This window comes from Ceratotherium simum, chromosome 17, assembly GCF_057802395.1.
Source record: "Ceratotherium simum simum isolate JZ-2026a chromosome 17, ASM5780239v1, whole genome shotgun sequence".
NCBI classification, from domain to species: Eukaryota; Metazoa; Chordata; class Mammalia; order Perissodactyla; family Rhinocerotidae; genus Ceratotherium; species Ceratotherium simum.
In genome coordinates, this window is record NC_141916.1 from 20,000,001 (window position 1) to 20,021,981 (window position 21,981).

Sequence of the window (21,981 nt, forward strand, 5' to 3'; positions counted from 1 at the left end):
CTCTGGGAATGTGGAGGGACCAGGAGGGATTAAAATGTGAGGCCAAGAAGGTAGTGGTGCCCTGTTGAAACCACTGGTCTAGGAGCGGCTGCTGCTGTCAGTATTGCCCCAGCATGTTGCCATGGAGATGAAAGAAGACATCAACACAAAGAAAGAAGACATGATGTTCCACAAGATCTACATCCAGAAGCATGACAATGTTAGGTAGGGTGGGGGTGGGAGGATACCAGGAGGGGTAGGGTATCTGGGAGTCTTTGAGGGCTACGTGGCCCTTCCATCTTCTGTCGTCATCCACAGCATCCTGTTTGCGGACATTGAGGGCTTCACCAGTCTGGCCTCCCAGTGCACTGCGCAGGAGCTGGTCATGACCCTGAATGAGCTCTTTGCCCGCTTTGACAAGCTGGCTGCGGTGAGGGTGCTGGGGCTTGTGGGCGGGGCCGACCGGTGAGAGCCCAGCTTCACTATGGCAGCCTGGGGGGTGGGGCAGATCGAGTCTGCAGTGAGGGTGCTGGGCCAGGCAGGCTGGGTGGGCAAGAGAGTAAAGGTGACTCTCCCCCAACTCTTTCTCCTTTAGGAAAATCACTGCCTGAGGATCAAGATCTTAGGGGACTGTTACTACTGTGTATCAGGGCTGCCAGAGGCCCGGGCAGACCACGCCCACTGCTGTGTGGAGATGGGAGTGGACATGATAGAGGCCATCTCGTAAGCAGCATCCCCTCCCAGGCTTCATGGATCTGAGGGTGCCCCTGCCTGCTCCTACCCTTTGATGTGTCCTCAGGAGTTTTCCTCAGTCTTGGCCCTTCTCTGTCTTTAAGATCCATCACTGGGGAGGGGAATGGATCTTTCTTCAGCCTGTGTAAAGGCCCATGTGCCCCTGAGACTCAGCCAGCTGGGATAGGGTAGGGAGAGCCAGGGTGGGGAGATTTACGCTGGAGAGAATGCCAGCTGAGCAGGCCTGAGGGGAGAACAGTGACTGCCCCTCTCCCAGCTCAGTTCCACAAGATGCTGCCAGGCCTCTGCTGGTGAACACAGTTCTCAAACATTTGTCCCTGAGCCCCATGCAGCCTTCTGCCCATGTCCAGCCAAGGCCGTGCTCCTGTGCTGTGCATCTGGGTCTGTGCTTGCCTGCTTGGCTCCGAGGGGAGCTAAGGGCCTGGGCTCTAGGCTGGGAGTGGGGAAGACTGTGCCAGGAGCTAAACCGGAGCCACTTCCTCCCAGGCTGGTGCGTGAGGTGACAGGTGTGAACGTGAATATGCGTGTGGGCATCCACAGCGGGCGAGTGCACTGTGGCGTCCTTGGCCTGCGAAAATGGCAATTCGATGTGTGGTCCAATGATGTGACTCTGGCCAACCACATGGAAGCTGGGGGCCGGGCTGGGTGAGTGTGGGGTCCAGGCTGTGAGGGGTGGGAGCAAGGTGGGAGAGCCCAGGTCTCAGCCTGCTGTGCCCGCACAGCCGCATCCATATCACTCGGGCCACGCTGCAGTACCTGAACGGGGACTACGAGGTGGAGCCTGGCCGTGGTGGCGAGCGCAACGCATACCTCAAGGAGCAGCACATCGAGACCTTCCTCATCCTGGGAGCCAGCCAGAAACGGGTCAGGCCAGGGTGGGGTGGGGGAAGGGCAAATGGAGGAAGCAGGCAGAGGCCTTCCCTGGGCCCCTCTTCTGAGCCTGTGCTGTGCTGCCCACACAGAAAGAGGAGAAGGCCATGCTGGCGAAGCTGCAGCGGACGCGGGCCAACTCCATGGAAGGGCTGATGCCACGCTGGGTGCCCGACCGCGCCTTCTCCCGGACCAAGGACTCCAAAGCTTTCCGTCAGATGGTGAGGGGCCCACAGCACCAGGACCTGGGGCCTCACCTTCTCAACACTCTGTGTCCACCTTCCCTCTTCTGTCTTCCTTGTGGTGGCTGCCATCTCCATGTATGATTTCTGGTATTGGGGGTAGCAGGGATGACTTCATCCCAGGGGTCCCAAGCCCCCCAAGTATATGGGGGGAGCCCTCAGCACAGTGTTGGGGATGGGGAAGGGATTGTAGAGGTGAAGGTGATCTGCCCTTCACCTCACTCGCACACTCTGTCCCTTTCTCCAGGGCATTGATGATTCCAGCAAAGACAAGTAAGTCAGGTTATTGAGGAGGGAGGAAGAGGTGGGAGAAGGCACTTGCACCCTAGGACAGGGCTGCGGGGAGCCGAGATCCCCCTCTTTCCTGGACCTTAGATGTGTCGTGTGGGAGCAGGGGCCACATACCCGGCTCACACTCCCTCCTTTGGGTGCTGTCCTCGCCCTTCCCTTCTCATTGCCTCTCACATGGCAATGCTCATGCACCTTGTGAAGCCGTGTCCCCTGCCCTCAGCCGGGGTGCCCAAGACGCCCTGAACCCCGAGGATGAGGTAGATGAATTCCTGGGCCGTGCCATTGATGCCCGCAGCATCGATCAGCTGCGCAAGGACCATGTGCGCCGGTTCCTGCTCACCTTCCAGAGAGAGGACCTTGAAAAGAAGGTTTGGGGGATGCAAGGGCAGAAGGACAAGGGCTGGGGGAGGAGGGAGGTCCAGGCAGGGAAATGTAGGCACAGGTGAGGGAATAGGAGAGGTTTTTGGGGAATGGGAAGGCGACCACAGGGCACAGTGGGCATTCATATCAATTGGGCACCTGCTTCCCCGCCTCGAGGCCCCTGTAGTGCGCTGCCTGCCCCAGGGCAGGGCCCAGTGCCAGCTCAGCCTCCTCTCTTCAGTACTCACGGAAGGTGGACCCCCGCTTTGGAGCCTACGTGGCCTGTGCCCTGTTGGTATTCTGCTTCATCTGCTTCATCCAGCTCCTCATCTTCCCACAGTGAGAGCCCTGCCCCTTCTCCCTCGGCTTCTCTTCCCTCCACCACTTCCCAGAACCTTTCTAAACATCCACACAAGCCCACTGTTCCTGGAGCCTGCATCCTGCCCATCTAGGGAGTGGGACAAGGATGCCCGGATCTTCCAGAGTAACGTTTTCCCTGGCCCTCTTCTGCCCCAGCTCAACCCTGATGCTTGGGATCTATGCCAGTATCTTCCTGCTGTTGCTGATCACTGTGCTGACCTGTGCCGTGTACTCCTGTGGCTCTGTATGTAGGGGGTCTTCCAGGGCAGGCTGGGTCGAGGCGGGGAGGGGTCACACAGGGAGAGGGTGGAGAAGGCCATGCCCCTCACATTGGGCCCCATCCCTCGTTGGTTTTACCCCTTGGCTGACACGGCCTCCAACTCCTGGTGTCTCGCCTACCTGCAGCTCTTCCCTAAGGCGCTGCAACGGCTGTCACGCAGCATTGTCCGCTCGCGGGCACACAGCACTGCAGTTGGCATCTTTTCAGTACTGCTTGTGTTCACCTCCGCCATCGCCAGCATGGTAAAGGTCCAGTGGGAATTCTTCCACCCTTCCCCTGTGCCAAGCACTGCTCTGGGTGCTGGCGGTACAGAGAGGAGTAAGACACATTTCTTGCCCTCAGGGAGCCCGTTATCCCAAAGGAGGGGGTGAGGTTAACTCTGGTTTCCCCTCCTCCTTGCTCTCCCCACCTCCTGTCATCTCTCAGGGAGAACTTGGCCTCTGGGGTATAAGGCACCTGGGCATGGCCCTCGTGCCCTTCCCCTCCATGGTTACCCTGACACACCCCCTGCCTCAACTTTTACAGTTCACCTGTAACCACACCCCAATACGGACCTGCGCAGCCCGGATGCTGAATTTAACACCCGCCGACATCACTGCCTGCCACCTGCAGCAGCTCAATTATTCTCTGGGCCTGGATGCTCCCCTGTGTGAGGGCACCGCACCCACCTGCAGCTTCCCCGAGGTGTCCAAGCAGTGCTCAGGCGGGGTGGCGGGGGGGGGGGGTCCCGATCAGGACCAGTTATTGACCCCTCTGTGCCATGCCTGGTGACGGGACTGGGGACCCAGGATCTCACCAGAGTGCCCACTCTAGGAGCAGCCAGGGGTCCTGATGTGGTGTGGGGCTAGCTGTGGAGGGTGAAGGAGGTTTGGGTTGAGGTTGCGGAGGGGAGCTTAGGTCAGGCAGCGGGGCGCTGTGGCCTCTGCCTTCACCCAACACCGCCTCTGCCATCGCCCCCCAGTACTTGGTCGGGAACATGCTGCTGAGTCTCTTGGCCAGCTCTGTCTTCCTGCACATCAGTAGCATCGGGAAGTTGGCCATGATCTTTGTCCTGGGGCTCATCTATTTGGTGCTGCTTCTGCTGGGTCCCCCAGCCACCATCTTTGACAACTATGACCTGCTGCTTGGCGTCCATGGCTTGTGAGTTTATCCTCAGCCCCTTTAATCCCCCAGGAGCCTCCTGACCCTGCTGGGTCCCTGTGAGCCTCTCTGGTGCCCAGGCCCCTTGTACCTTTGGAATGCCACCACTCACCCATCACCTGTGGGGGGAAAGGAGGCAGTGGAGGAGCTCCCAGCACATGACCCCAGTCACCCCAAGGAAACCCCAATCCTGGGAAATCCCTGTGTCTTTAGGCTAGACATTAAACAAAAAAAGAATTCTCTCTCACATTTGCATGGGGCTTTCATATCCACTTTCTTAACCACCTGTAGGTCACACAGCTGCTTGGTGGCAGAGCCCTGGCTAGGAACCAAAACTTCTGACTCCTGCTTGAGGGCTTTGCCTGGGATATCACACTGGCTTTTCTTTTTTTTTTTTTTGAAAGATTTTATTTATTTATTTATTTTCCCCCCAAAGCCCCAATAGATAGTTGTATGTCATAGCTGCACGTCCCTCTAGTTGCTGCATGTGGGACGCGGCCTCAGCATGGCCGGGGAAGCGGTGCGTCGGTGCACGCCCGGGCCCGAACCCGGGCCGCCAGCAGCGGAGCGCGCGCGCCCAACCGCCAAGCCACAGGGCCGGCCCGCACACTGGCTTTTCATATGCAAAATCCCACCCCTTGTGATAGGCAACCAGAGCTTAGTGTGGTAGAAAAAGCCTCTGGAGTCCACTGGGTTTGAGTCCCTGCTCTGTGGCTCCTTAGCTGTATTAACGTGGACAGGTTTAACTTCTCTGAGCCTTAGTTTCCTCATCTGTAAATGGCAGTGCTACCTATATCACAGGGTAGTTGTAGAGATTATGGTCACTAACATTTGTTGAAGGCTTACTGCATGCCAGGCACAGGCAGGTGTTAAGCCTTTCGCATGCGTTATTTAGATCTGATCCCTCTTATTGATGAGGAAACGGAGGCTTAGAGAGTTAAGCAACTTGTTCCAGGTCACATAACTGGTTAAGTAGAGGAGCCAGGAGTGGAACCTTCTCTTAACCTCTGCTCTTAATGGAGTTAATATTAAGCAGAAGTCCTGGCCCAATGCCTGATTTATGGTATGTGCTCAGTAAGTGCCGTTTCTGTCTCTCCTTCCATGCCCCCACCCTGTAACCCAGGAAGACCCAATGACTTTGTCTCTTGTATCTTCTTGCTAGGGCTTCTTCCAATGAGACCCTTGATGGGCTGGACTGGTGAGTGAGGGCTCTGGGGCAGCAGAGGGTAGGGCTGCCAGATGCCTCCTTCAGACCCTGAGCGTGCCTCTGCATACCCTCAGCCCAGCTGCAGGGAGAGTGGCACTCAAATATATGACCCCTGTGATTCTGCTGGTGTTTGCACTGGCGCTGTATCTGCATGCCCAGCAGGTGGAATCGACTGCCCGCCTGGACTTCCTCTGGAAACTGCAGGTGACTGGGTAGGCCTCTGGGGGGAGGGGGAGGATCCTGGAGGCAGAGCCTGGGCTAAGCCAGAAATGCATCTTGTTAACTGGCCAAGGCTCAGGCTGTCCCAAGCCCACCCTGCCTCCATGTCTCCTCTGTCACCATCCCCTATTCCTGCCTCATTGTGTCTCCACCCCCTTCATCTCTTTGCCTGTTCTTTGGGCCTCATCTGTCCGTGCCTTTCTTCTTCCACGTGATTCCCTCTGATGCCCATCTCCAGGCGTTGGCCACTGCACTCACCCCTTATGAATGTTGGGCAATGGGTGATGGGTGTGGTGTCTACAGGCAACAGGGGAGAAGGAGGAGATGGAGGAGCTCCAGGCATACAATCGGCGGCTGCTGCATAACATTCTGCCCAAGGACGTGGCTGCCCACTTCCTGGCCCGGGAGCGCCGGAACGATGAACTCTACTACCAGTCATGTGAGTGTGTGGCTGTCATGTTCGCCTCCATTGCCAACTTCTCTGAGTTCTACGTGGAGCTGGAGGCAAACAATGAGGGCGTCGAGTGCTTGCGGCTGCTCAATGAGATCATTGCTGACTTTGATGAGGTACTTGTCCAGTTAGCTGGTGCTGACAGTGGGGGGCCTGGGGAACCAGGGGAGTGGGGAGAACTTTGGATGAGAAGGTCCAGATTGGAGGGGGTGGGTGGTACTGGGAGGAAGAAGGGAGATTTGATGGGGCCCAGAGATGTCAGGGGTAGGGGTAAGGGTAGGCACAGTGGAGGCAGGGACAGGGACCCATGAAGATGTCAGATGCAGCAAGGAGGACCCCTTGTGGGGGCAGGGTCATCGTTGGGGATCAAAGGAGAACATGAGGATCTGTGGAGAGGACAGGATAGGTACCAGTTGGATGTCACTGAAGAAGGCAGTAGTCTGTGGACAGAGCCCCATAAGGCCAAGTAAGCAAGATGGTCCGCTGAATAGAGAAAATGGAAGCAAAATGTGAGGAGGTGTCCTGAACATCCAGGTCAGGAATGGGCCATTCACTGTTCTGGAGGGAAGGTAATTCCTCACTCTGGGACTCAGTTTCCAAAAGATGAGGGTTGGATAATCGATGCCCAATGTCCCTTCTGTGGTCTGGGTTCTGTGAGTGAGCTATCGAAGTTGACCTGAAGGTGTTCTGATGGCTACCGGGTGAAAGAAGCCTGTTTTCCTGGCTCCTCAGTCCTGCACTGAGAGCAGCAGCTGGAAGTGGGGCTCACTCACTAAAGGAGGGGATCTGCTGGGACAGGGAAGTGGGCAGGGGGGCCAAGACATGGCGAGGTTGAGCATGGGGCATGGTGGGTTTGGCTTCTGTGCCTTGACAGCCAGGTCTCTTGTGCTGTTCAGATCATCAGCGAGGAGCGCTTCCGGCAGCTGGAGAAGATCAAGACGATTGGTAGCACCTACATGGCTGCCTCGGGGCTGAATGCCAGCACCTATGATCAGGTGGGCCGCTCCCACATTACTGCTCTCGCCGACTATGCCATGCGGCTCATGGAGCAGATGAAGCACATCAATGAGCACTCCTTCAACAATTTCCAGATGAAGATTGGTGAGAGGGCCTGGTTGCCTGGCAGGTTTTCCCAGGGCGTTTCTGGGGAAAGCTCAGGGAGCAGGCTGGGGATGGCATCATAGCTTCCCCATCCGGACTCTGAGGGGTTACCTATCCTTCACCTCCTATATCGTCTGATATTAAGAACAGAGATCATTTACTGAGGGCCCAGATGCTAGGCATTGTCCTAGACATTTTTGAGCACATTTTAATCCTCATATTATTATCCCCTTTTACAGATAAAGAGGCTGACTCTCAGAGAGATTAAATAACTCTGGGTCAAACAACTAGTAAGTGGCTGACTGGGATTCAAAACCAGGTTTATCTAAACTCCAGTACCTGTGCCTCTGTCTGTGGCCAGTCTGATAGAGGCACTTCCTCTTAGATGGACGGGTGGATGGGAGTGGTTAATAGCGTGGGTTCTGGAGTCAGACTGTCTGGTTTGAATTCTGGCTGAATCCACTTACTGGCTTATGTAGCAAGGCACTTAACTTCTCTAAGCTTCACTTACCTTATCTGTGAAATGGGGATAACGATACCTACCTTTTAGGGCTGTTGAGAGGATAAAATAATGGAAACCGCGTACAGGGTGGCTGGCACAGAGGAGCATTCGGTCGATTAGCTATGGTTGGAGCAGAGCTGTCTTGACTCAGGGGAGCTCCCCAGCCAACATGCCCAGATCTTCCATTCTTTACAACCAGGACACTTGTCCCTTTGCCACTTTCTTCTCTGGGTCCTTCTAAGGTGCCAGGCTTTCCCTGGAACATCCACTAGTCTCAGTTTCTTGCTGCTCTCCTCACCCAGGGCTGAACATGGGCCCAGTTGTGGCAGGCGTCATTGGGGCTCGGAAGCCGCAGTATGACATCTGGGGGAACACGGTGAATGTCTCTAGCCGTATGGACAGCACGGGGGTCCCTGACCGAATCCAGGTGAGGAGGATGTGAGCAGAGGCTGGGAGGGGTATGGGTTTCTGCAGGTCCCTCTCTACAGTCAGCTAGGAGAGAGGCAGGGTGGCAGAGTTCTGTGGCTGGTGGGGTGGGGCTGAGGGAGGGAAACTAGCAGGACTAGAGAGCCCCTGGGCCCCTGCAGATGTAGCAGGAAGGACCCCAGGCTAAGCAGGCTCCCCTCCCACCCCCCAGGTGACCACGGACCTGTACCAGGTTCTAGCTGCCAAGGGCTACCAGCTGGAGTGTCGAGGGGTGGTCAAGGTGAAGGGCAAGGGGGAGATGACCACCTACTTCCTCAATGGGGGCCCCAGCAGTTAGCAGGACCCAGCTACCAATTCAGCTGAAGGGACCAAGGTGGGCATTTGAGAGGACTCTGTGCTCACTGGGTGGAGCTGTGGCAGGGGCACTGAGCCTCCAGACCCTGCTGATCACAAAAAGGGACACCCCAGCAGGCCATGCTTGGACCATGCTCGTCTGCCCTCAGGCTGGTGAATGAGGGGATACCAAGAGGATTATGCAAGTGACTTTCTTTTTTAATTGGGGTAGGGCTGTTCCGTCTCCTTTCTTCCAGCTTTTGGGAGCAGGGGAGGGGGCAGCAGCAGAGGCAGCGGGAGCCCTCCTGCCTGAGAGATTAAAATGGCAGCTTGCCATGCCTACCCTTTCCTGTCTGTCTGGGCAACAGGCTTAGGGCTGGGCCCTTCCTTTCCCTCTTTTTCCTGGGAATATTTTGTACAAAGACTGGGGCAGGCATGAGGAGTGCCTATTCCCTGCTTGCCTTTGCTCTGCCTGCATCCCCAGCACTGGTCCTGGGTACCCCCACCCCAGCCAGATCTCCCTCCTAGACACAGGGCAAAGGAGGGAGGTGCTCTGGGGACCCAGTTCTGTCCATATTTCAGGGGAATATTTCCAGTTGCCAAATCCTAGTCCCATGATCTGTCCCCAAAGGGGAACAAAGGGACTTCTGACAGCTCAGATTTGGCCCCAGTTCCTGCACAGTTCCAAGGAAAGGGGCATCTGGCTTCATTGGTACTGTGAAGATGCCCAGCCCGAGAGCAAGCGTGTGTGTGGGGATGTCAGAAGATCAGGAGCTGGAAGTTCACCTGCAGGTGCCAAAGAGAGCAGGCTGGCCAGGGAGTGGGATGGTGCCAGACTCTGATCTGAGGGCCCAACAGGGTCAGGATCAGGTCACTCTGCCCCAGTGCTCTCTTGCCATCTGCTGGCAAGGGGAGCATCTCTGCCCTTTCTGCTGTCAAACTGAAAAGGGCCAAGGTGGAAGGTGACCCTGAACCCAAACCTGTCCTCCCAGGCCTATGGCACTGGGATGGCCTGTGTGTCTGTGTAACGTGCGTGCATGTTGCTCTTTGTGTGCGGGTCTGTGTGTCCTTGGCTCCTGCTCCTCAGCTCTCCACCCTGGGTTGCCTCTCTCCCGTGAGCCTCTGTCTTCTGGGAATAAGGCAGGGTTTCCGATTTCAAGGGATGGAGAGAGATGCCCAGGTTGCACAAAAGTGGGATGGGGTGTGGTAGCAAGAGGAAAGTGGCCCTGGGGAGAGGAGTCCTTTTTGTGCCAAATCCCAAAGTGCTGTTTGGGGGCCACGTGTGCAGCATGATTGACTCCCTGCCTGGGGCAGGGACCAAGCCTGAACTGTCTAGGGTTTGGTCGGCAGAGGCTCAGGAATTTCCTGGGCTCCCCAGCTGGTGTTCTAGGATGTGGTATGCTTTGGGACTGGGGTAGCATGGGATCCCTCTGAGGACCCAGATACTGGTACTAGGGGGTGGGGTAGGGGAACCTGAAACTCAGCCTGAGTCTAGCATGTTCCTGCCTCCCCAATCCCTGTGAAGCCTGCAAGGGCTGGCAGGAGGGCAAGGAGGTTGGCACCAGATTCCTTTCCTATCCCTGCCTTCCTTAGATCCCTTTCCCTGCAACCTCCTTTGCCTCTGGCCTGAATTAGTTGGTGCCTTGGTTTCTGTCTGTACCTATTTAAGCCAGAGGCATTAGCCTGAATTTTGCTTGAAGATCGCTTTCTCTTGGAGGCAATTAGAGAGCAGAGGAAAGAAGGTTCCAGAGTTGCTGGGTTTGAGGAGCGGAGGGGGCAGGTGGCACTCTTGCCCTTCCTCATGCCCTTTCTGACTCTAGCTCCTTGCAGATGCCTGGTTTCTGGCTCAAACTGCCTGCCTTGGGGGATCTTCATGCATCAACCAAATGGGCCATCAGGCACTTCATTAGCCAAGGCAGCAAAAGGGGAAAAGACTAGCTGGTCCAGACAGAAAGTCAACTCCCCTTCCCCCAGCCATATCCCTGGGTAGGAAGGGACTGCTTGGAGCCCTGGGGTGGGGGTGAGGGTGTAAGGAGACCAGAGTGGGAAGACCTCAGTCTTGGGTGACTTATCTCTGCTTCTTGCCAGGTGGGAGGGGCCTGTCCACACCCTGGCTTCCCACACCACAGTGCCAGCCATGCCCTTCCTCGGGCTACCATTGCCCCCTTCCTCACTGTTGGTGGGGGGTCAGTGGGTGGGAGGCCCATGGACTTTGGTTTTATAATGTAACCACTGTGGGGGGGGAGGGTGGTATACCATGTATTTCAGTGAAATATTTAATATATTTAAATACCAATAAAATCAAACTCTTTGTAAAATTCCCTGTTCTCAGCAGCTGTTCTGGGCTGCGGGTTGGGTCAGAAGTGGCAGAGCCTGGTGTAGGAGGCGGTCTCCTTCTCTAGGGCTCTGTGGACCTCTCCTGTCTGTGGTCAAAGGGCTTCCTCTGGTCTTCTGCCTGCCAAGGTAAAGCTGCGTTTTCTTCAGAGAGCATGACTACTCTAGGCCCTTCAGTATCATGAGGACCAGTGTGTGTCTTCCTGGATTTGTTACTCTGACCCCTGCATACATGAGGTCAGGACCCCCTGTGGTGGTCTTTCCAGTGCCCTGGCCCCTCCCAAACCAAACACCAAGTTCTGGCTCCTTCAAGAATCTCTCACACACCTGATCTCGCAGGAATTTGGGCACTGGAATAATTTCCCTCACCCTGGCTTCCAGTGCACACAAGTGACTTCCAGTCCAATCTGTTTACTCTGCTTTCTTGATCCCCTCCTCCCATCGTCAGCCATCGGAACCAGGACACCTTCTCCCTCTTTCCCCTTTCTTGTCCTCCTTCCACAGTCCATCTTGTTCTGCAAACACATCCTGCTCAATATAGACTAAAGGTTCTGTCATTGAGAATAGAGTGATCCATAAACCTGGAACAGAGAGAGAGGGTCTCAAATTCAGCCACGCCAGGCTGGAGTTGGGGAGGGGGTCCCAAGTCTGCTGCAGGGCAGAATGGGCAGGGGTAGTGATGAGGAGGTAGGGCTACTGTCAGTGGATGGTGGTTGGAGGGCTGGGGAGGCAGCAACCAAGGGAGTGGAAACATCTCTGGCCTCCCACAGCAGTGCTGGAGACACTTGTCTTGTGTCTGCTCAGAAGTCATATCCACAAGGCAAAACACAAAGACACGGACAAATCTTTAACTCCTTTGAATGCTACCACTGCCTAGATTCTGCGGCCAATTTTTCCCGGTAAGACTGAAACCTCCTCTTCTAGTCCCTAACTCTGAGTAGAGATGAAACAGTCTCTAAAGATTTAAGTGAGGGGATGGAATACTTCCCTTGGTCTCCCCACCCTTACCCCTCTCAGCCTCACTTGGTCATTGGGCTTTTAATGAGGCAGTGGCGGGGGCTCCGGATCCATGGCATGGTTTCCTCTGGGCGCACTCCTGGATGGTGGGACCGCCAGAAGCTGAAGTTCTGAGCATCAGTCAAGGGGACTCTGAAGACCTGATTGGGGACTGAATGGTTGGGGAAGGGCAGGTTATCCAATTTGTTTGAGTTCTCTATTCCCTTTTGTGCCTCAGGGCAGCACAAGCCCAACCTAGCAACTGGGCCTGACCAGGTGCTGAGAAGTCCTGGAATGTGGTCACCACACCCAGCTTCACTTCCGGATTCCAGCATCTCATACCCTTCATGGTCAGTTGAATGACTCTTGGTTCTTCCTGCTGCTACTAAGCCCATCTCCAAGAGAGCTTTCCCCAAGTGCTAAGATGATGGAAAAACAAGTAGTCAACCCACTTGGGAAATGTGCAAGATGGGTCCACTGATTCAATTTTTTTTTTTTCTGGGCTTAATCATCCTCATTCCCTTCCTTCCTCTGAAATAATTCCTTCCTTTGCTCATTCCAGGTAATTCTCTGAAACTAGCAGTGATACCACCTCATGTTTAGATACTGCTAATAGATATTATTTATCAAGTACCTGTCAAGTTCTAAATGTGGTATTAGGTGTTTTTAAAAGTTTGAAATAACATCAGACTTACCTAGATTTATTTTTGTATTTTCACTCTTTATTTATTTTGGATAAATCTAATTATACCAGTGTATAAAATTTGTATCTTTTTAAACTTAGAATTATAGCCTAATATTCTGGCTATATAGTCTTTATAATCATTATTAAAAAAAAAAAAAATTCTAGGGGGGCCGTCCCGGTGGTGTAGCGGTTAAGTATGCATGCTCCGCTGCTGGCAGCCCGGTTTTGGATCCCTGGCGTGCACTGATGCACCGCTTGTCAGGCCATGCTGTGGCAGCGTCCCATATAAAGTGGAGGAAGATGGGCACAGATGTTAGCCCAGGGCTAGTCTTCCTCAGCAAAAAGAGGAGGAGTGGCATGGATGTTAGCTCAGAGCTGATCTTCCTCACAAAAAAAAAAAAAATCTCTAATGTACCATTGAGTAGATGTTACATTTTTGACTTAGTTGTTTTCCTATTAATGGATAACAAACTTTTAAAAAGTTTTGCTATTAGAAATAACTCTTACATACTCCTCTTCGTGCATATCTTTTTTAATTTCTGAAAGTATTTTCATTTTTTATTTATTTATTTATTTTAATTATTTATTTATTTTCCCCCCAAAGCCCCAGTAGATAGTTGTATGTCATAGTTGCACAACCTTCTAGTTGCTGTATGTGGGACGCAGCCTCAGCATGGCCGGAGAAGCGGTACGTCGGTGCGTGCCTGGGATCTGAACCCAGGCTGCCAGCAGCGGAGTGCGCGCACTTAACTGCTAAGCCACAGGGCCAGCCCTCGTTTTTTAAATTAAATTTTAATTTTGAGATAATTATAGATTGACATACAGTTGTAAGAAATGATACACAGAGATCCTGTGTACCCTTTACCCATTTCTCCCCAGGGGTAACATCTTGCAAAACTATAGAACTAGCTCACAACCAGGATATTAACAGTTCCATCAACACAGATCCTGGAGTTGCCCTTTTTCAGCCCCGTCACCTGCCCACCCCCCCCCCCCCGTAATCAATAATGCGTTCTTCATTTCTATAATTTTGTCACTTTAAGAATGTTATAGAAAAGGCATCATACAGTATGTGATCGTTTTGGGATTGGCTATCTTTACACAGCATAATTCCCTGGAGATGCCTACAAATTATCGCATGCATCAGTAGTTTGTCCTAGATGGCTTTTTAAATGTACATTTTCTCTAATGTTCACAACAACACAATGCTAGAGTATTAGTCCCATTTTCAGATGGTTCAGAGAGGTTACGCGGTTAAAGGAACTTGCCCAAGGTCACACAGCTTGTTTGGAGTTGAAACTCAGTTCAAATTCCAAAGCTAGTGCTGGGTCTACCACTCCTCACAGGCATAGCACGTGGTAATGCACAAAGTACTTTCCTAAATCATCTCATTTTTTTTTTTTTAATTTTATTTATTTATTTTTTCCCCCAAAGCCCCAGTAGATAGTTGTATGTCATAGCTGCACATCCTTCTAGTTGCTGTATGTGGGATGCGGCCTCAGCATGGCCGGAGAAGCGGTGCGTTGGTGCGCGCCCGGGAACGAACCCGGGCAGCCAGCAGCGGAGCACGAGCACTTAACCGCCAAGCCACGGGGCCGGCCCTCATTTTTGTTTTGATCCTCACAAGAATTCTATAAGATTGGTAGAGCGGGCATTTTCTGTTTATTTTCATTTTGTTTTGTTTTTAAATGAATGAGGCAGCAGGTTAATAAAGGATATGTGACCACCCAAGGTGAGACACTTAAAAGAGGCAGAACCAGGACTCAACTTGGATCTTCTGCTTCCAAGTCTGATTCAATTTTTATTTTAGCTTGCTCACCCCACCATTCAAGTCTACTTTCTCCCTCTTCTCATCTCTCTTCTTGGCTCTTTTTTCCCCCTGCCCTATAACCATGCTCCACCACATCCCATCCATTCTTCAGGAACTCAGACATAACTGTTCTGCCCCTGGCATGGTGCCCACTCCAAGATACTTACATGTCTTTAGTAACACCTTCCGTACAGCTTCGTGGTACCTTGTGTGGCTATTCTGGTGCACGGAATAATTCCCATCTTCTGAGATAATAGGGGGAAGCCTAGTGGGCACCAGTTCTCTCTGGTCTGAAAGGAGAACAGACGAGCTCTGAGTACTTAGCAAATGGAGCCATTTGATTTTTTGAATCTCTGGTCTCCATGCTAACCAGGCACACGGCAGGGATCTCTCCTAGCCACTCACATCTGATTCTCAGGATCTCGGGAGTCAAATCACAATGCCTATGACAGAGGGGAGGGAGGGAGAACCCAGTGGTCACAAGACCTCCCTCACCACTCTCTTGCTCCTCCCTGACTCCCGGGTTTTGAGAGGCCTCCTGCTGGAATCAGGATATTCACAGGTACTTAGGGTTAGTGCAGGTGAAAAAGGCCTCTTATCTGGATGGACACTCCTTTCCTGGGAACGGCATATTTGCAGAGCTTCAATTGGTCTAACGGGAAATTATGCTTGATCTAAGTCTTTGGAGGATAAGAAGGAGTGTGTGGGACATAGTATCAGGAAGAGCATTTCAGGCAGCGGGATAGCAAGTGTGTTAGAAGCAATAGAGAGGTCTCAGAGAGCTTGCTATTGATTTGGAGCCTGATTAGCAAAGTGGACAGGGTAAAGTGGAGAGGGACAGGAGATGGGGCTAGAAAGGTAGTGTAGGGTAAGGTACGATAGGGTAGGGTAGGGTAGGGTAGAGTAGTATAGTGTAGACCTAGCATTCTTATGGAGATTTGAGAATCCCCCTCTGATGCAAAAACCTATATATCACTATAGAGGCTGAAAAGACCAGATCTTCCTTACCCAGTGCTGTGGTCTGAATGTTTCTGTCCCCCTAAAATTCATACATTGAAAACTTAATGCCCAAGGTGATAGTATTTGGATGTGGGGCCTTTGGGAAGTGATTAGGTCATGAGGGCTCTGCCCTTATGGAATGGAATCAAATTAGTGCCCTTATAAAAGAGGCCTGAGAGCTCCCTTGCCCCTTCTGCCATGTGAGGATACAATGAGAAGTCTGCAACCTGGAAGAGGGCCCTCACCTGACAATGCTGGCACCCTCATCTTGGACTTCCAGCCTCCAGAACTGTGAGAAATAAACTTCTGTTGTTTATAAGCCACCCAGTCTCTGGTATTTTGTTATAGCAGCCGGAACAGACTACCATACCCAGCCTCTCTTGCAGCTAGGGCATGGGCCAAGAGTTTTGGCTAGGTCAATTATGTCTGCTTCAGATTTTGAAGCAAAGATGAGGCTGCAAAGAAGCAGGGTCCATGTAAAGTCTTTTTCTATTGATGGGAAGTTGCAGCAGTCAAGCTGCATCTTGTTTCTAGCAGCAGTATCCAGGGCCCAGTGTCCTTGGTGCCAAGCAGTGCCCACCACAGCACTGAATGCAGTAGTCCATGCCCGACCAGGTCTGCAGCATGATTTTGAACATTGCTTCTGGTTACTATCTGCCAAGCTTGGTTCTCTATTCTTTCTACAGCTTTTATGTGCTTCCTAATATTCTTTGTTATAAAAACTACTTCATTTATAATTGACATACAAAAGGTTATACATATTTAATATTTACAACTTAATGAGTCTTGAGATAAGTATACACATGTGAAACCATCACCACAATCTATGCCATAAACATATCCATCCCCTCCAAAAGTTTCCTCCTTTCTTCTTTATTTATTATTATTATTTTGTGATAAGAACATTTAACATAAGGTCTACCCTTTTAGCATATTTTTACAGATACAATACAATATTGTTAACTATAGGCTTTATGCTGTACATTAGATCTCTAGGACTTATTCATCTTGTATAACTGAAACTTTGTACCCTTTACTACCTCCCCATTTTCCCCTCCTGCCAGCCCCTGGCAGCCACCATTCTATTCTCTGCTTCTATGAATTTGATTATTTTAGATTCTTCATATAAGTCGTATCATGTAGTATTTGTCCTTCTGTGTCTGGCTTATTTCACTTGGCATAATGTCTTCCAGGTTTCATCCATGTTGTTGCAAATAGCAGAATTTCCTTCTTTTTTAAGGCTGAAAAATATTCTGTTGTATGTATATACCACATTTTCTTTATCCATTCACGTGTTGATGGACATTTATGTTGCTTCCATGTCTTGGCTATTGTGAGTAATGCTGCAATGAATATGGGAGTGCAGATCTCTCTTTGAGATCATGATTTCAATACCCAGAAATGGGACTGCTGGATCTTATGGTAGTTCTATTTTTAACTTTTTGAGGAACCTCTATACTGTTTTCCATAGTGGCTGTACCAATTTACATTCCCACCAACAGTGTACAAGGCTTCCCTTTTCTCCACATCCTCACCAATACTTGTTATCTTTTGTATTTTTGATAACAGCCACTTTAACAAGTGTGAGGTGGTATCTCATTGTGGTTTTAATTTGCATTTCCCTGATGATTCCTGATGTTAAGCATCTTAGACCTGTTGGCCATTTGTGTGTCTTCTTCGGAGAAGTGTCTATTCAGATCTTCTGCCCATTTTTTAATCAGATTTTTTTTGCGATTGAGTTATAGGAGTTCCTTCTACATTCTGGATATTAACCCTTTATCAAATATAAGGTTTGCAAATATTTTCTCCCATTCCGTAGGTTGCCTTTTCATTTTGTTGATGGTTCCTTTGCTGTGCAGAAGCTTTTTAGATTTACGTAATCCCACCAATGTTCTTATAATAAATTCATGTTCTGCTTAAGTAGGCTACATTTGGCTTGCATCTCAGAATCCTAAGCTTGTCAGGAACTGGATCAAAGTTTGCCATTCTCTCTGGAAATCATTTGTTGAGATCACTGACTCACCTCTGGTGGAAGGTGGGGATGCCACTTCTGCTCTGGAGTTCTTCCCCAGCTCCTGCTTTTCCCCTTCTTTCTGGCTTGGCCCCACTCATTCATCATCTCTGACCCTCCTCCCTTCCTTTTGCACTTCAATGGAAATCTCCTTTGACATTCTCTGTCTGAGATAATGACACCACCAGAGTGGGGCACTGTTTGAATCCCTTCTCTCGACAGCTGAGGACTTGGAGAGGTGGTAGAGTATAGCGTTCTGGAAGCCTGGACTGAACCAGGGGGCTGATTTGTACTTCATCACAGGTTACAGAAATGAGGGGCTGGTTCCTGGAAGCAGAGTCATTTGCATTTGGTAGTTTGACTTTGGGCAAGGTAGGGGGTGGCAGAATGTCCATGGCCAAGTAGATGTAGACTGAGAAGAAAGAGCAAGAGCATATTCCTAGTGGGCAATGGGACCTGGACTGCAAGTAATTCTTGGTCTGGGTGCAGGTGACAGTGGGAGCTCTTTATTGGGTCCTGAAACCTCAGACTGGTTGTTCTTAAGGGTACAGCCAGATGATGTTGTCTATTATCTCAGTTTCCAAGTAGTAGGCTCTCAGCTTCCCATATGGATGGTTACCATGTGCTTGGAGGTGTGCTGGACAGTATCACTCACTTAAATACCTTCTGCCTGAATCAAGCACCAGTTGGCATACTCCTCACATCAGTTTCTGGCAAGCTGCAAGATATTTTTGGTAACCCATAGCATCCCCAAGCTGCCAAGTTTTGGAAGCCACCTGGGGTGAAAGGTGGTAGGGGGTAGGTAAGAATCATGCCACAGCTACTATGAAAGGGCATGTTGTGGCTGGAGGGATGCAATGAGCTCTTTATAAGCAAATTCTACTGTGGCAAGGTAGATGAATCATCATTTTGTTGGTAGATGGTATAGTAGAAGTTCTCCAACTACCCAGTTAATACTACACTCCATGTGTTTTTTTGTGGTAAACAGATATGAAGGGCCCTGACAGCTTCTTCTAGAATGGGGCCATAAATTGGGAGTTCCCATAAGACCACTTTTTTTGTGTGTGTGTGAGGAAGATCAGCCCTGAGCTAACATTGTGCCAATCTTCCTCTTTTTGCTGAGGAAGACCAGCTCTGAGCCAACATCTATTGCCAATCCTCCTCCCCTTCCCCCCCCCAAAGCCCCAGTAGATAGTTGTGTGTCATAGTTGCACATCCTTCCAGTCACTGCATGTGGGGCGCGGCCTCAGCATGGCCGGAGAAGCGGCGCGTCCGTGCGCTCCCGGGATCCGAACCCGGGCCGCCAGTAGCGGAGCGCGCGCACCCAACTGCTAAGCCACGGGGCCGGGCCACCGTAAGACCACATTTAATGCTTTGAATGGACCATGAAGGACATCTGGGGTGGTGCAAAAGTACTTGGGTGGATCTTCCAGTTATCCAAATTAAGGTTGCAGATTTCTCAATATTATAGGCTTCTCAGGGCCACTGGGGCAGTCACAAAATCTCAGTTATCCACTACTTTGCCCATTGTTGCCTCTGTTAGTTGGAACTGGAGCTGATTGGCCACAATGTTTTCAGGTTGAAGAACTTTTAGAATGAGTCTACCTCAGGCTCGCAGAATTCTGACTTCCAGGTTTTAGAGTATTTGCCTGTCTGTTCCAGATGCTTAGTACATAGTGGTGATAATATCTCACACACATTACTTGTCATTGTCTTGAAGTTGGTGTTGCTGCAAGCAGAGTAATACCACCCTGACAAGAAGTTCATACGAGACTAGTTTGAGAGAAAATGTTGTGGTATTGTACATAAAAAAATGACTCCTGTCTAGGAGGTCATATCAAATGCTGGGCGTTAGTCCTTTGAAATTGGTTGGAGTGTTAGGATGGACTGAAATTGGCTGAACTGTGTTTGGAAGACTATCTTGCACTTATTGTCTTCCCTGATACAAGGAAATTGTCGGTGCTTTGGGAGGAAGTGGACAGGAGCATGAGCCCAGGGAACCAGACCAATCCCCAGGGCACATTTTACATAGGGGGTAATTCCTTTGTCTCCATGTCCAAAAATATTTTCCTCAAAGTGGTGCCCTTGTTCAGGATTCTAAGCACAAGGCAAGTGCATGGGGCACGAGATAACAGACAGGCGTAGTGCTGGTTGCAGACTGCTGATGTAAAATGGACTACAGAATCTTCTAGAGATAACAATGATAAAAAGAGCTAATACTTAGTGAATGTGCTTGGCACAACTATAAAAGGAAGGTACTGTTATTATCTTATTTTACAGATGGGGAAACAGAGGCCCAGAGAAGTTTAGTAATTTTCCCAAGGTCACGTACTTAGCTCATGGCAAAGACATGAGTTTAACCCAAGCAGTTTGGCTCCAGAGCCCATGCTCTTAACCACCACACTAAATGGCTCTTGAAATCATCTCATCAGGGCTTCCAGGAAAGATTAAGGACTAAGGGAAAACATGGATTGATAGAACCAGCCTCTTGATGGTCTCCTCTGTGTACAGCTCAATGGTGGTGCTGTCAAGGGTGTCTGCTTACACTGGAACAGCCTTGAGTTGGGTGGGGGACATGATATCATTACCTTGTTCCAGAGGTAGATCCCTGCCTCCCTGAAATGTGGAGTATTTCCTATGGCCAGCATCGGGGGATCAGAGAAGACTGGAATCTGGTGAGCCACTCTGCAGTGGATTGGACCAGTCCTAGTGGGGAAAACCAGTGGAGAAAGGCTGAGCCTCTGTGGAAAAAGTGGCCTATCTGCTGCAGTACAGACAGCACCCACCTTGGAGCTGCCCACTCTCTAGGCTTTGGCCAATTGTAGCTATCAGTAGCTTGAGTATCTTCTCCCCTCTAGTTTCAGGTGGATAGAGGATGATGGTGTGTAGCAGATGCATGAGAAGATGTATGAGATATATGGGTTGTTTCCAAGATACATTTCTATAACTTCAGTAGGTTTATCCATTTGGAAAGGCAGAGAGGCTCAGAGGCTTTGGCCAATTCATTCTTGGCTGAATTATGCCATTCATGCTCCTGTTTGAAAAGCCAGAACTACAGTGCCCTCTGCTGGGGTGTAAGAATGGCATCCCCAGCTGTCTTCTAACAAGTGGGTCACCAAACAGGCAGCTTGGAAAGAGGTCAGGAGACCTAGAAGATTGAGCAGAGAACATTCCAGCCAGGGTGGGGAAACTACCTATTACATCCTCTGACAGGATCTAGAAAATGAGAACGCAAGTGAGATGTGCTCAGTTTTTACCAAAGACTTGAGATTTAGTCTTTCTTTGAAGTGAATCATTTGGAAGTAAGAGCAACTCTGAGGACTGGTTAGTGAATTCCTCTGGGAAGAGGAATGATAAAGGCAGCAGTGGAGGAGTGAGGCCCTTTGGATGTGCAGAGTTTGGAGGTCATTGTGTTTGTCAGTGGGCAATGTCCTGAGTGTACATTTGTGTTGTGATGAGGTCTAGCTTGACCTGGGGTTTTCACATAACAAGGCAAGGGAGTTGTCTCAGCAAAGGGCCAGATAAGAGGGAATTTGTCTGAAATCAAGACCAAGACAGGGCCGGCCCCGTGGCTTAGCGGTTAAGTGCGTGCTCTCCGCTGCCGGCGGCCCGGGTTCGGATCCCGGGTGCGCACCGAGGCACCACTCCTCCAGCCATGCTGAGGCCGTGTCCCACATACAGCAACTAGAAGGATGTGCAGCTATGACAGACAACTATGTACTGGGGCTTTGGGGGAAAAATAAATAAATAAAATCTTTAAAAAAAAAAAAAAAAAAAAAAAAAAAGACCAAGACATTCCTGGACCAAGAGAAGTGTCCAGGTATGAAGCTAAAAGTAGATAGAAGAGCAGGGTTCAAAGCAGGTCGTGAGGTAGATTCAGCAACGAAAATGACAGATATAGGGCCATGCTCTCTTGGGCAGGACAGAGAAGGGAAAGCTTAGGCACTCAAGAGACCAGGGTATAAGGTGAATGAACTCTAGAAGCTGGGCTGAAACTGCAGGGGCAACGAGTATTAGGATTAGGAAGAGTGAGTCTGGGAGGGGCAGAAATCTACTGATTGGTGGACATGAGAGTTCTGGTCACTGGTCAGGGATGCTCTTCTGTGGGCAGCTGTAATTGACCAGGCTCTTTCAGGGCCTGGACGAAATATCCTTTGAAGCCAGCCAACATTTTTTGCTTCTCAAGAAATCTTATGGGAAAAAATATTGCTTTCCAGGTACCCTGTCCTGGCAAGTATGTCTTGAAAAGTGGACAAAGATATTCCAGTCATAGGAAAGGTATAGATTTCATATGTAAATAGTAACTTACTATGGCTTATAACTTTTCCTTCAATAATTTGTTGTACAGTTTTATGTGCTAGGTCTTAGGTGTATTACACATATTATTTCATTTAATCTCCACAACAAATCTATAAGGAAGGCATTATTATCTCCACTTACAGGTGAGGAAACTGAGGCACTCTGAATTTGCTTAGTGTGCAACTCTGGGGACTTGATAAAACTGAATTTCTGAAGTCGAGGATAGATCCAAGTATGCTTCCCACACCCCATTTTCCTCTTTAGTTTTTCTATTTTGGTTCTTTTTCAGTAGGAAAAGAAAGGAAGGAGGCAGAGACTGGCAGAATATTTGGT

The 21,981-nt window shown here is 50.5% G+C and overlaps 2 protein-coding genes across 2 annotated transcripts in view; one reads left to right on the top strand and one right to left on the bottom strand.

Annotated features, from left to right (window-relative positions):
- ADCY6 (adenylate cyclase 6) overlaps positions 1-10,834 on the top strand; it is a 19,868-nt gene extending 9,034 nt beyond the window's left edge. The window contains exons 4-22 of the mRNA XM_004428955.3: positions 83-204; positions 298-409; positions 575-702; positions 1,219-1,377; positions 1,455-1,596; positions 1,695-1,823; positions 2,092-2,117; positions 2,356-2,503; positions 2,737-2,834; positions 3,012-3,099; positions 3,261-3,377; positions 3,661-3,819; positions 4,097-4,275; positions 5,438-5,473; positions 5,557-5,686; positions 6,005-6,268; positions 7,049-7,253; positions 8,058-8,182; positions 8,393-10,834. Coding sequence (XP_004429012.1) covers positions 83-204; positions 298-409; positions 575-702; positions 1,219-1,377; positions 1,455-1,596; positions 1,695-1,823; positions 2,092-2,117; positions 2,356-2,503; positions 2,737-2,834; positions 3,012-3,099; positions 3,261-3,377; positions 3,661-3,819; positions 4,097-4,275; positions 5,438-5,473; positions 5,557-5,686; positions 6,005-6,268; positions 7,049-7,253; positions 8,058-8,182; positions 8,393-8,518 — 2,493 coding nt within the window. The 3' untranslated portion in view covers positions 8,519-10,834. The remainder of the gene's footprint in view (positions 1-82; positions 205-297; positions 410-574; positions 703-1,218; positions 1,378-1,454; positions 1,597-1,694; positions 1,824-2,091; positions 2,118-2,355; positions 2,504-2,736; positions 2,835-3,011; positions 3,100-3,260; positions 3,378-3,660; positions 3,820-4,096; positions 4,276-5,437; positions 5,474-5,556; positions 5,687-6,004; positions 6,269-7,048; positions 7,254-8,057; positions 8,183-8,392) is intronic.
- A 1,003-nt stretch (positions 10,835-11,837) lies between these two features.
- On the bottom strand, positions 11,838-15,943 carry SPMIP11 (sperm microtubule inner protein 11). The gene is made up of 3 exons (XM_087442008.1): positions 15,927-15,943; positions 14,507-14,658; positions 11,838-12,016 (listed from the first exon to the last, which is right to left on the bottom strand). The coding sequence occupies exons 1-3, from the start codon at positions 15,941-15,943 to the stop codon at positions 11,868-11,870; spliced, it is 318 nt and encodes a 105-aa protein (XP_087298134.1). The 3' UTR covers positions 11,838-11,867.
- Between the last annotated feature and the right edge of the window lie 6,038 nt (positions 15,944-21,981).

Coding starts and splice junctions, on each gene's coding strand:
- SPMIP11 (XM_087442008.1), bottom strand. Junction 12,017..14,506: donor GAAGGTGTTACTAAAGACAT/GTAAGTATCTTG, acceptor CCAACCATTCAG/TCCCCAATCAGGTCTTCAGA.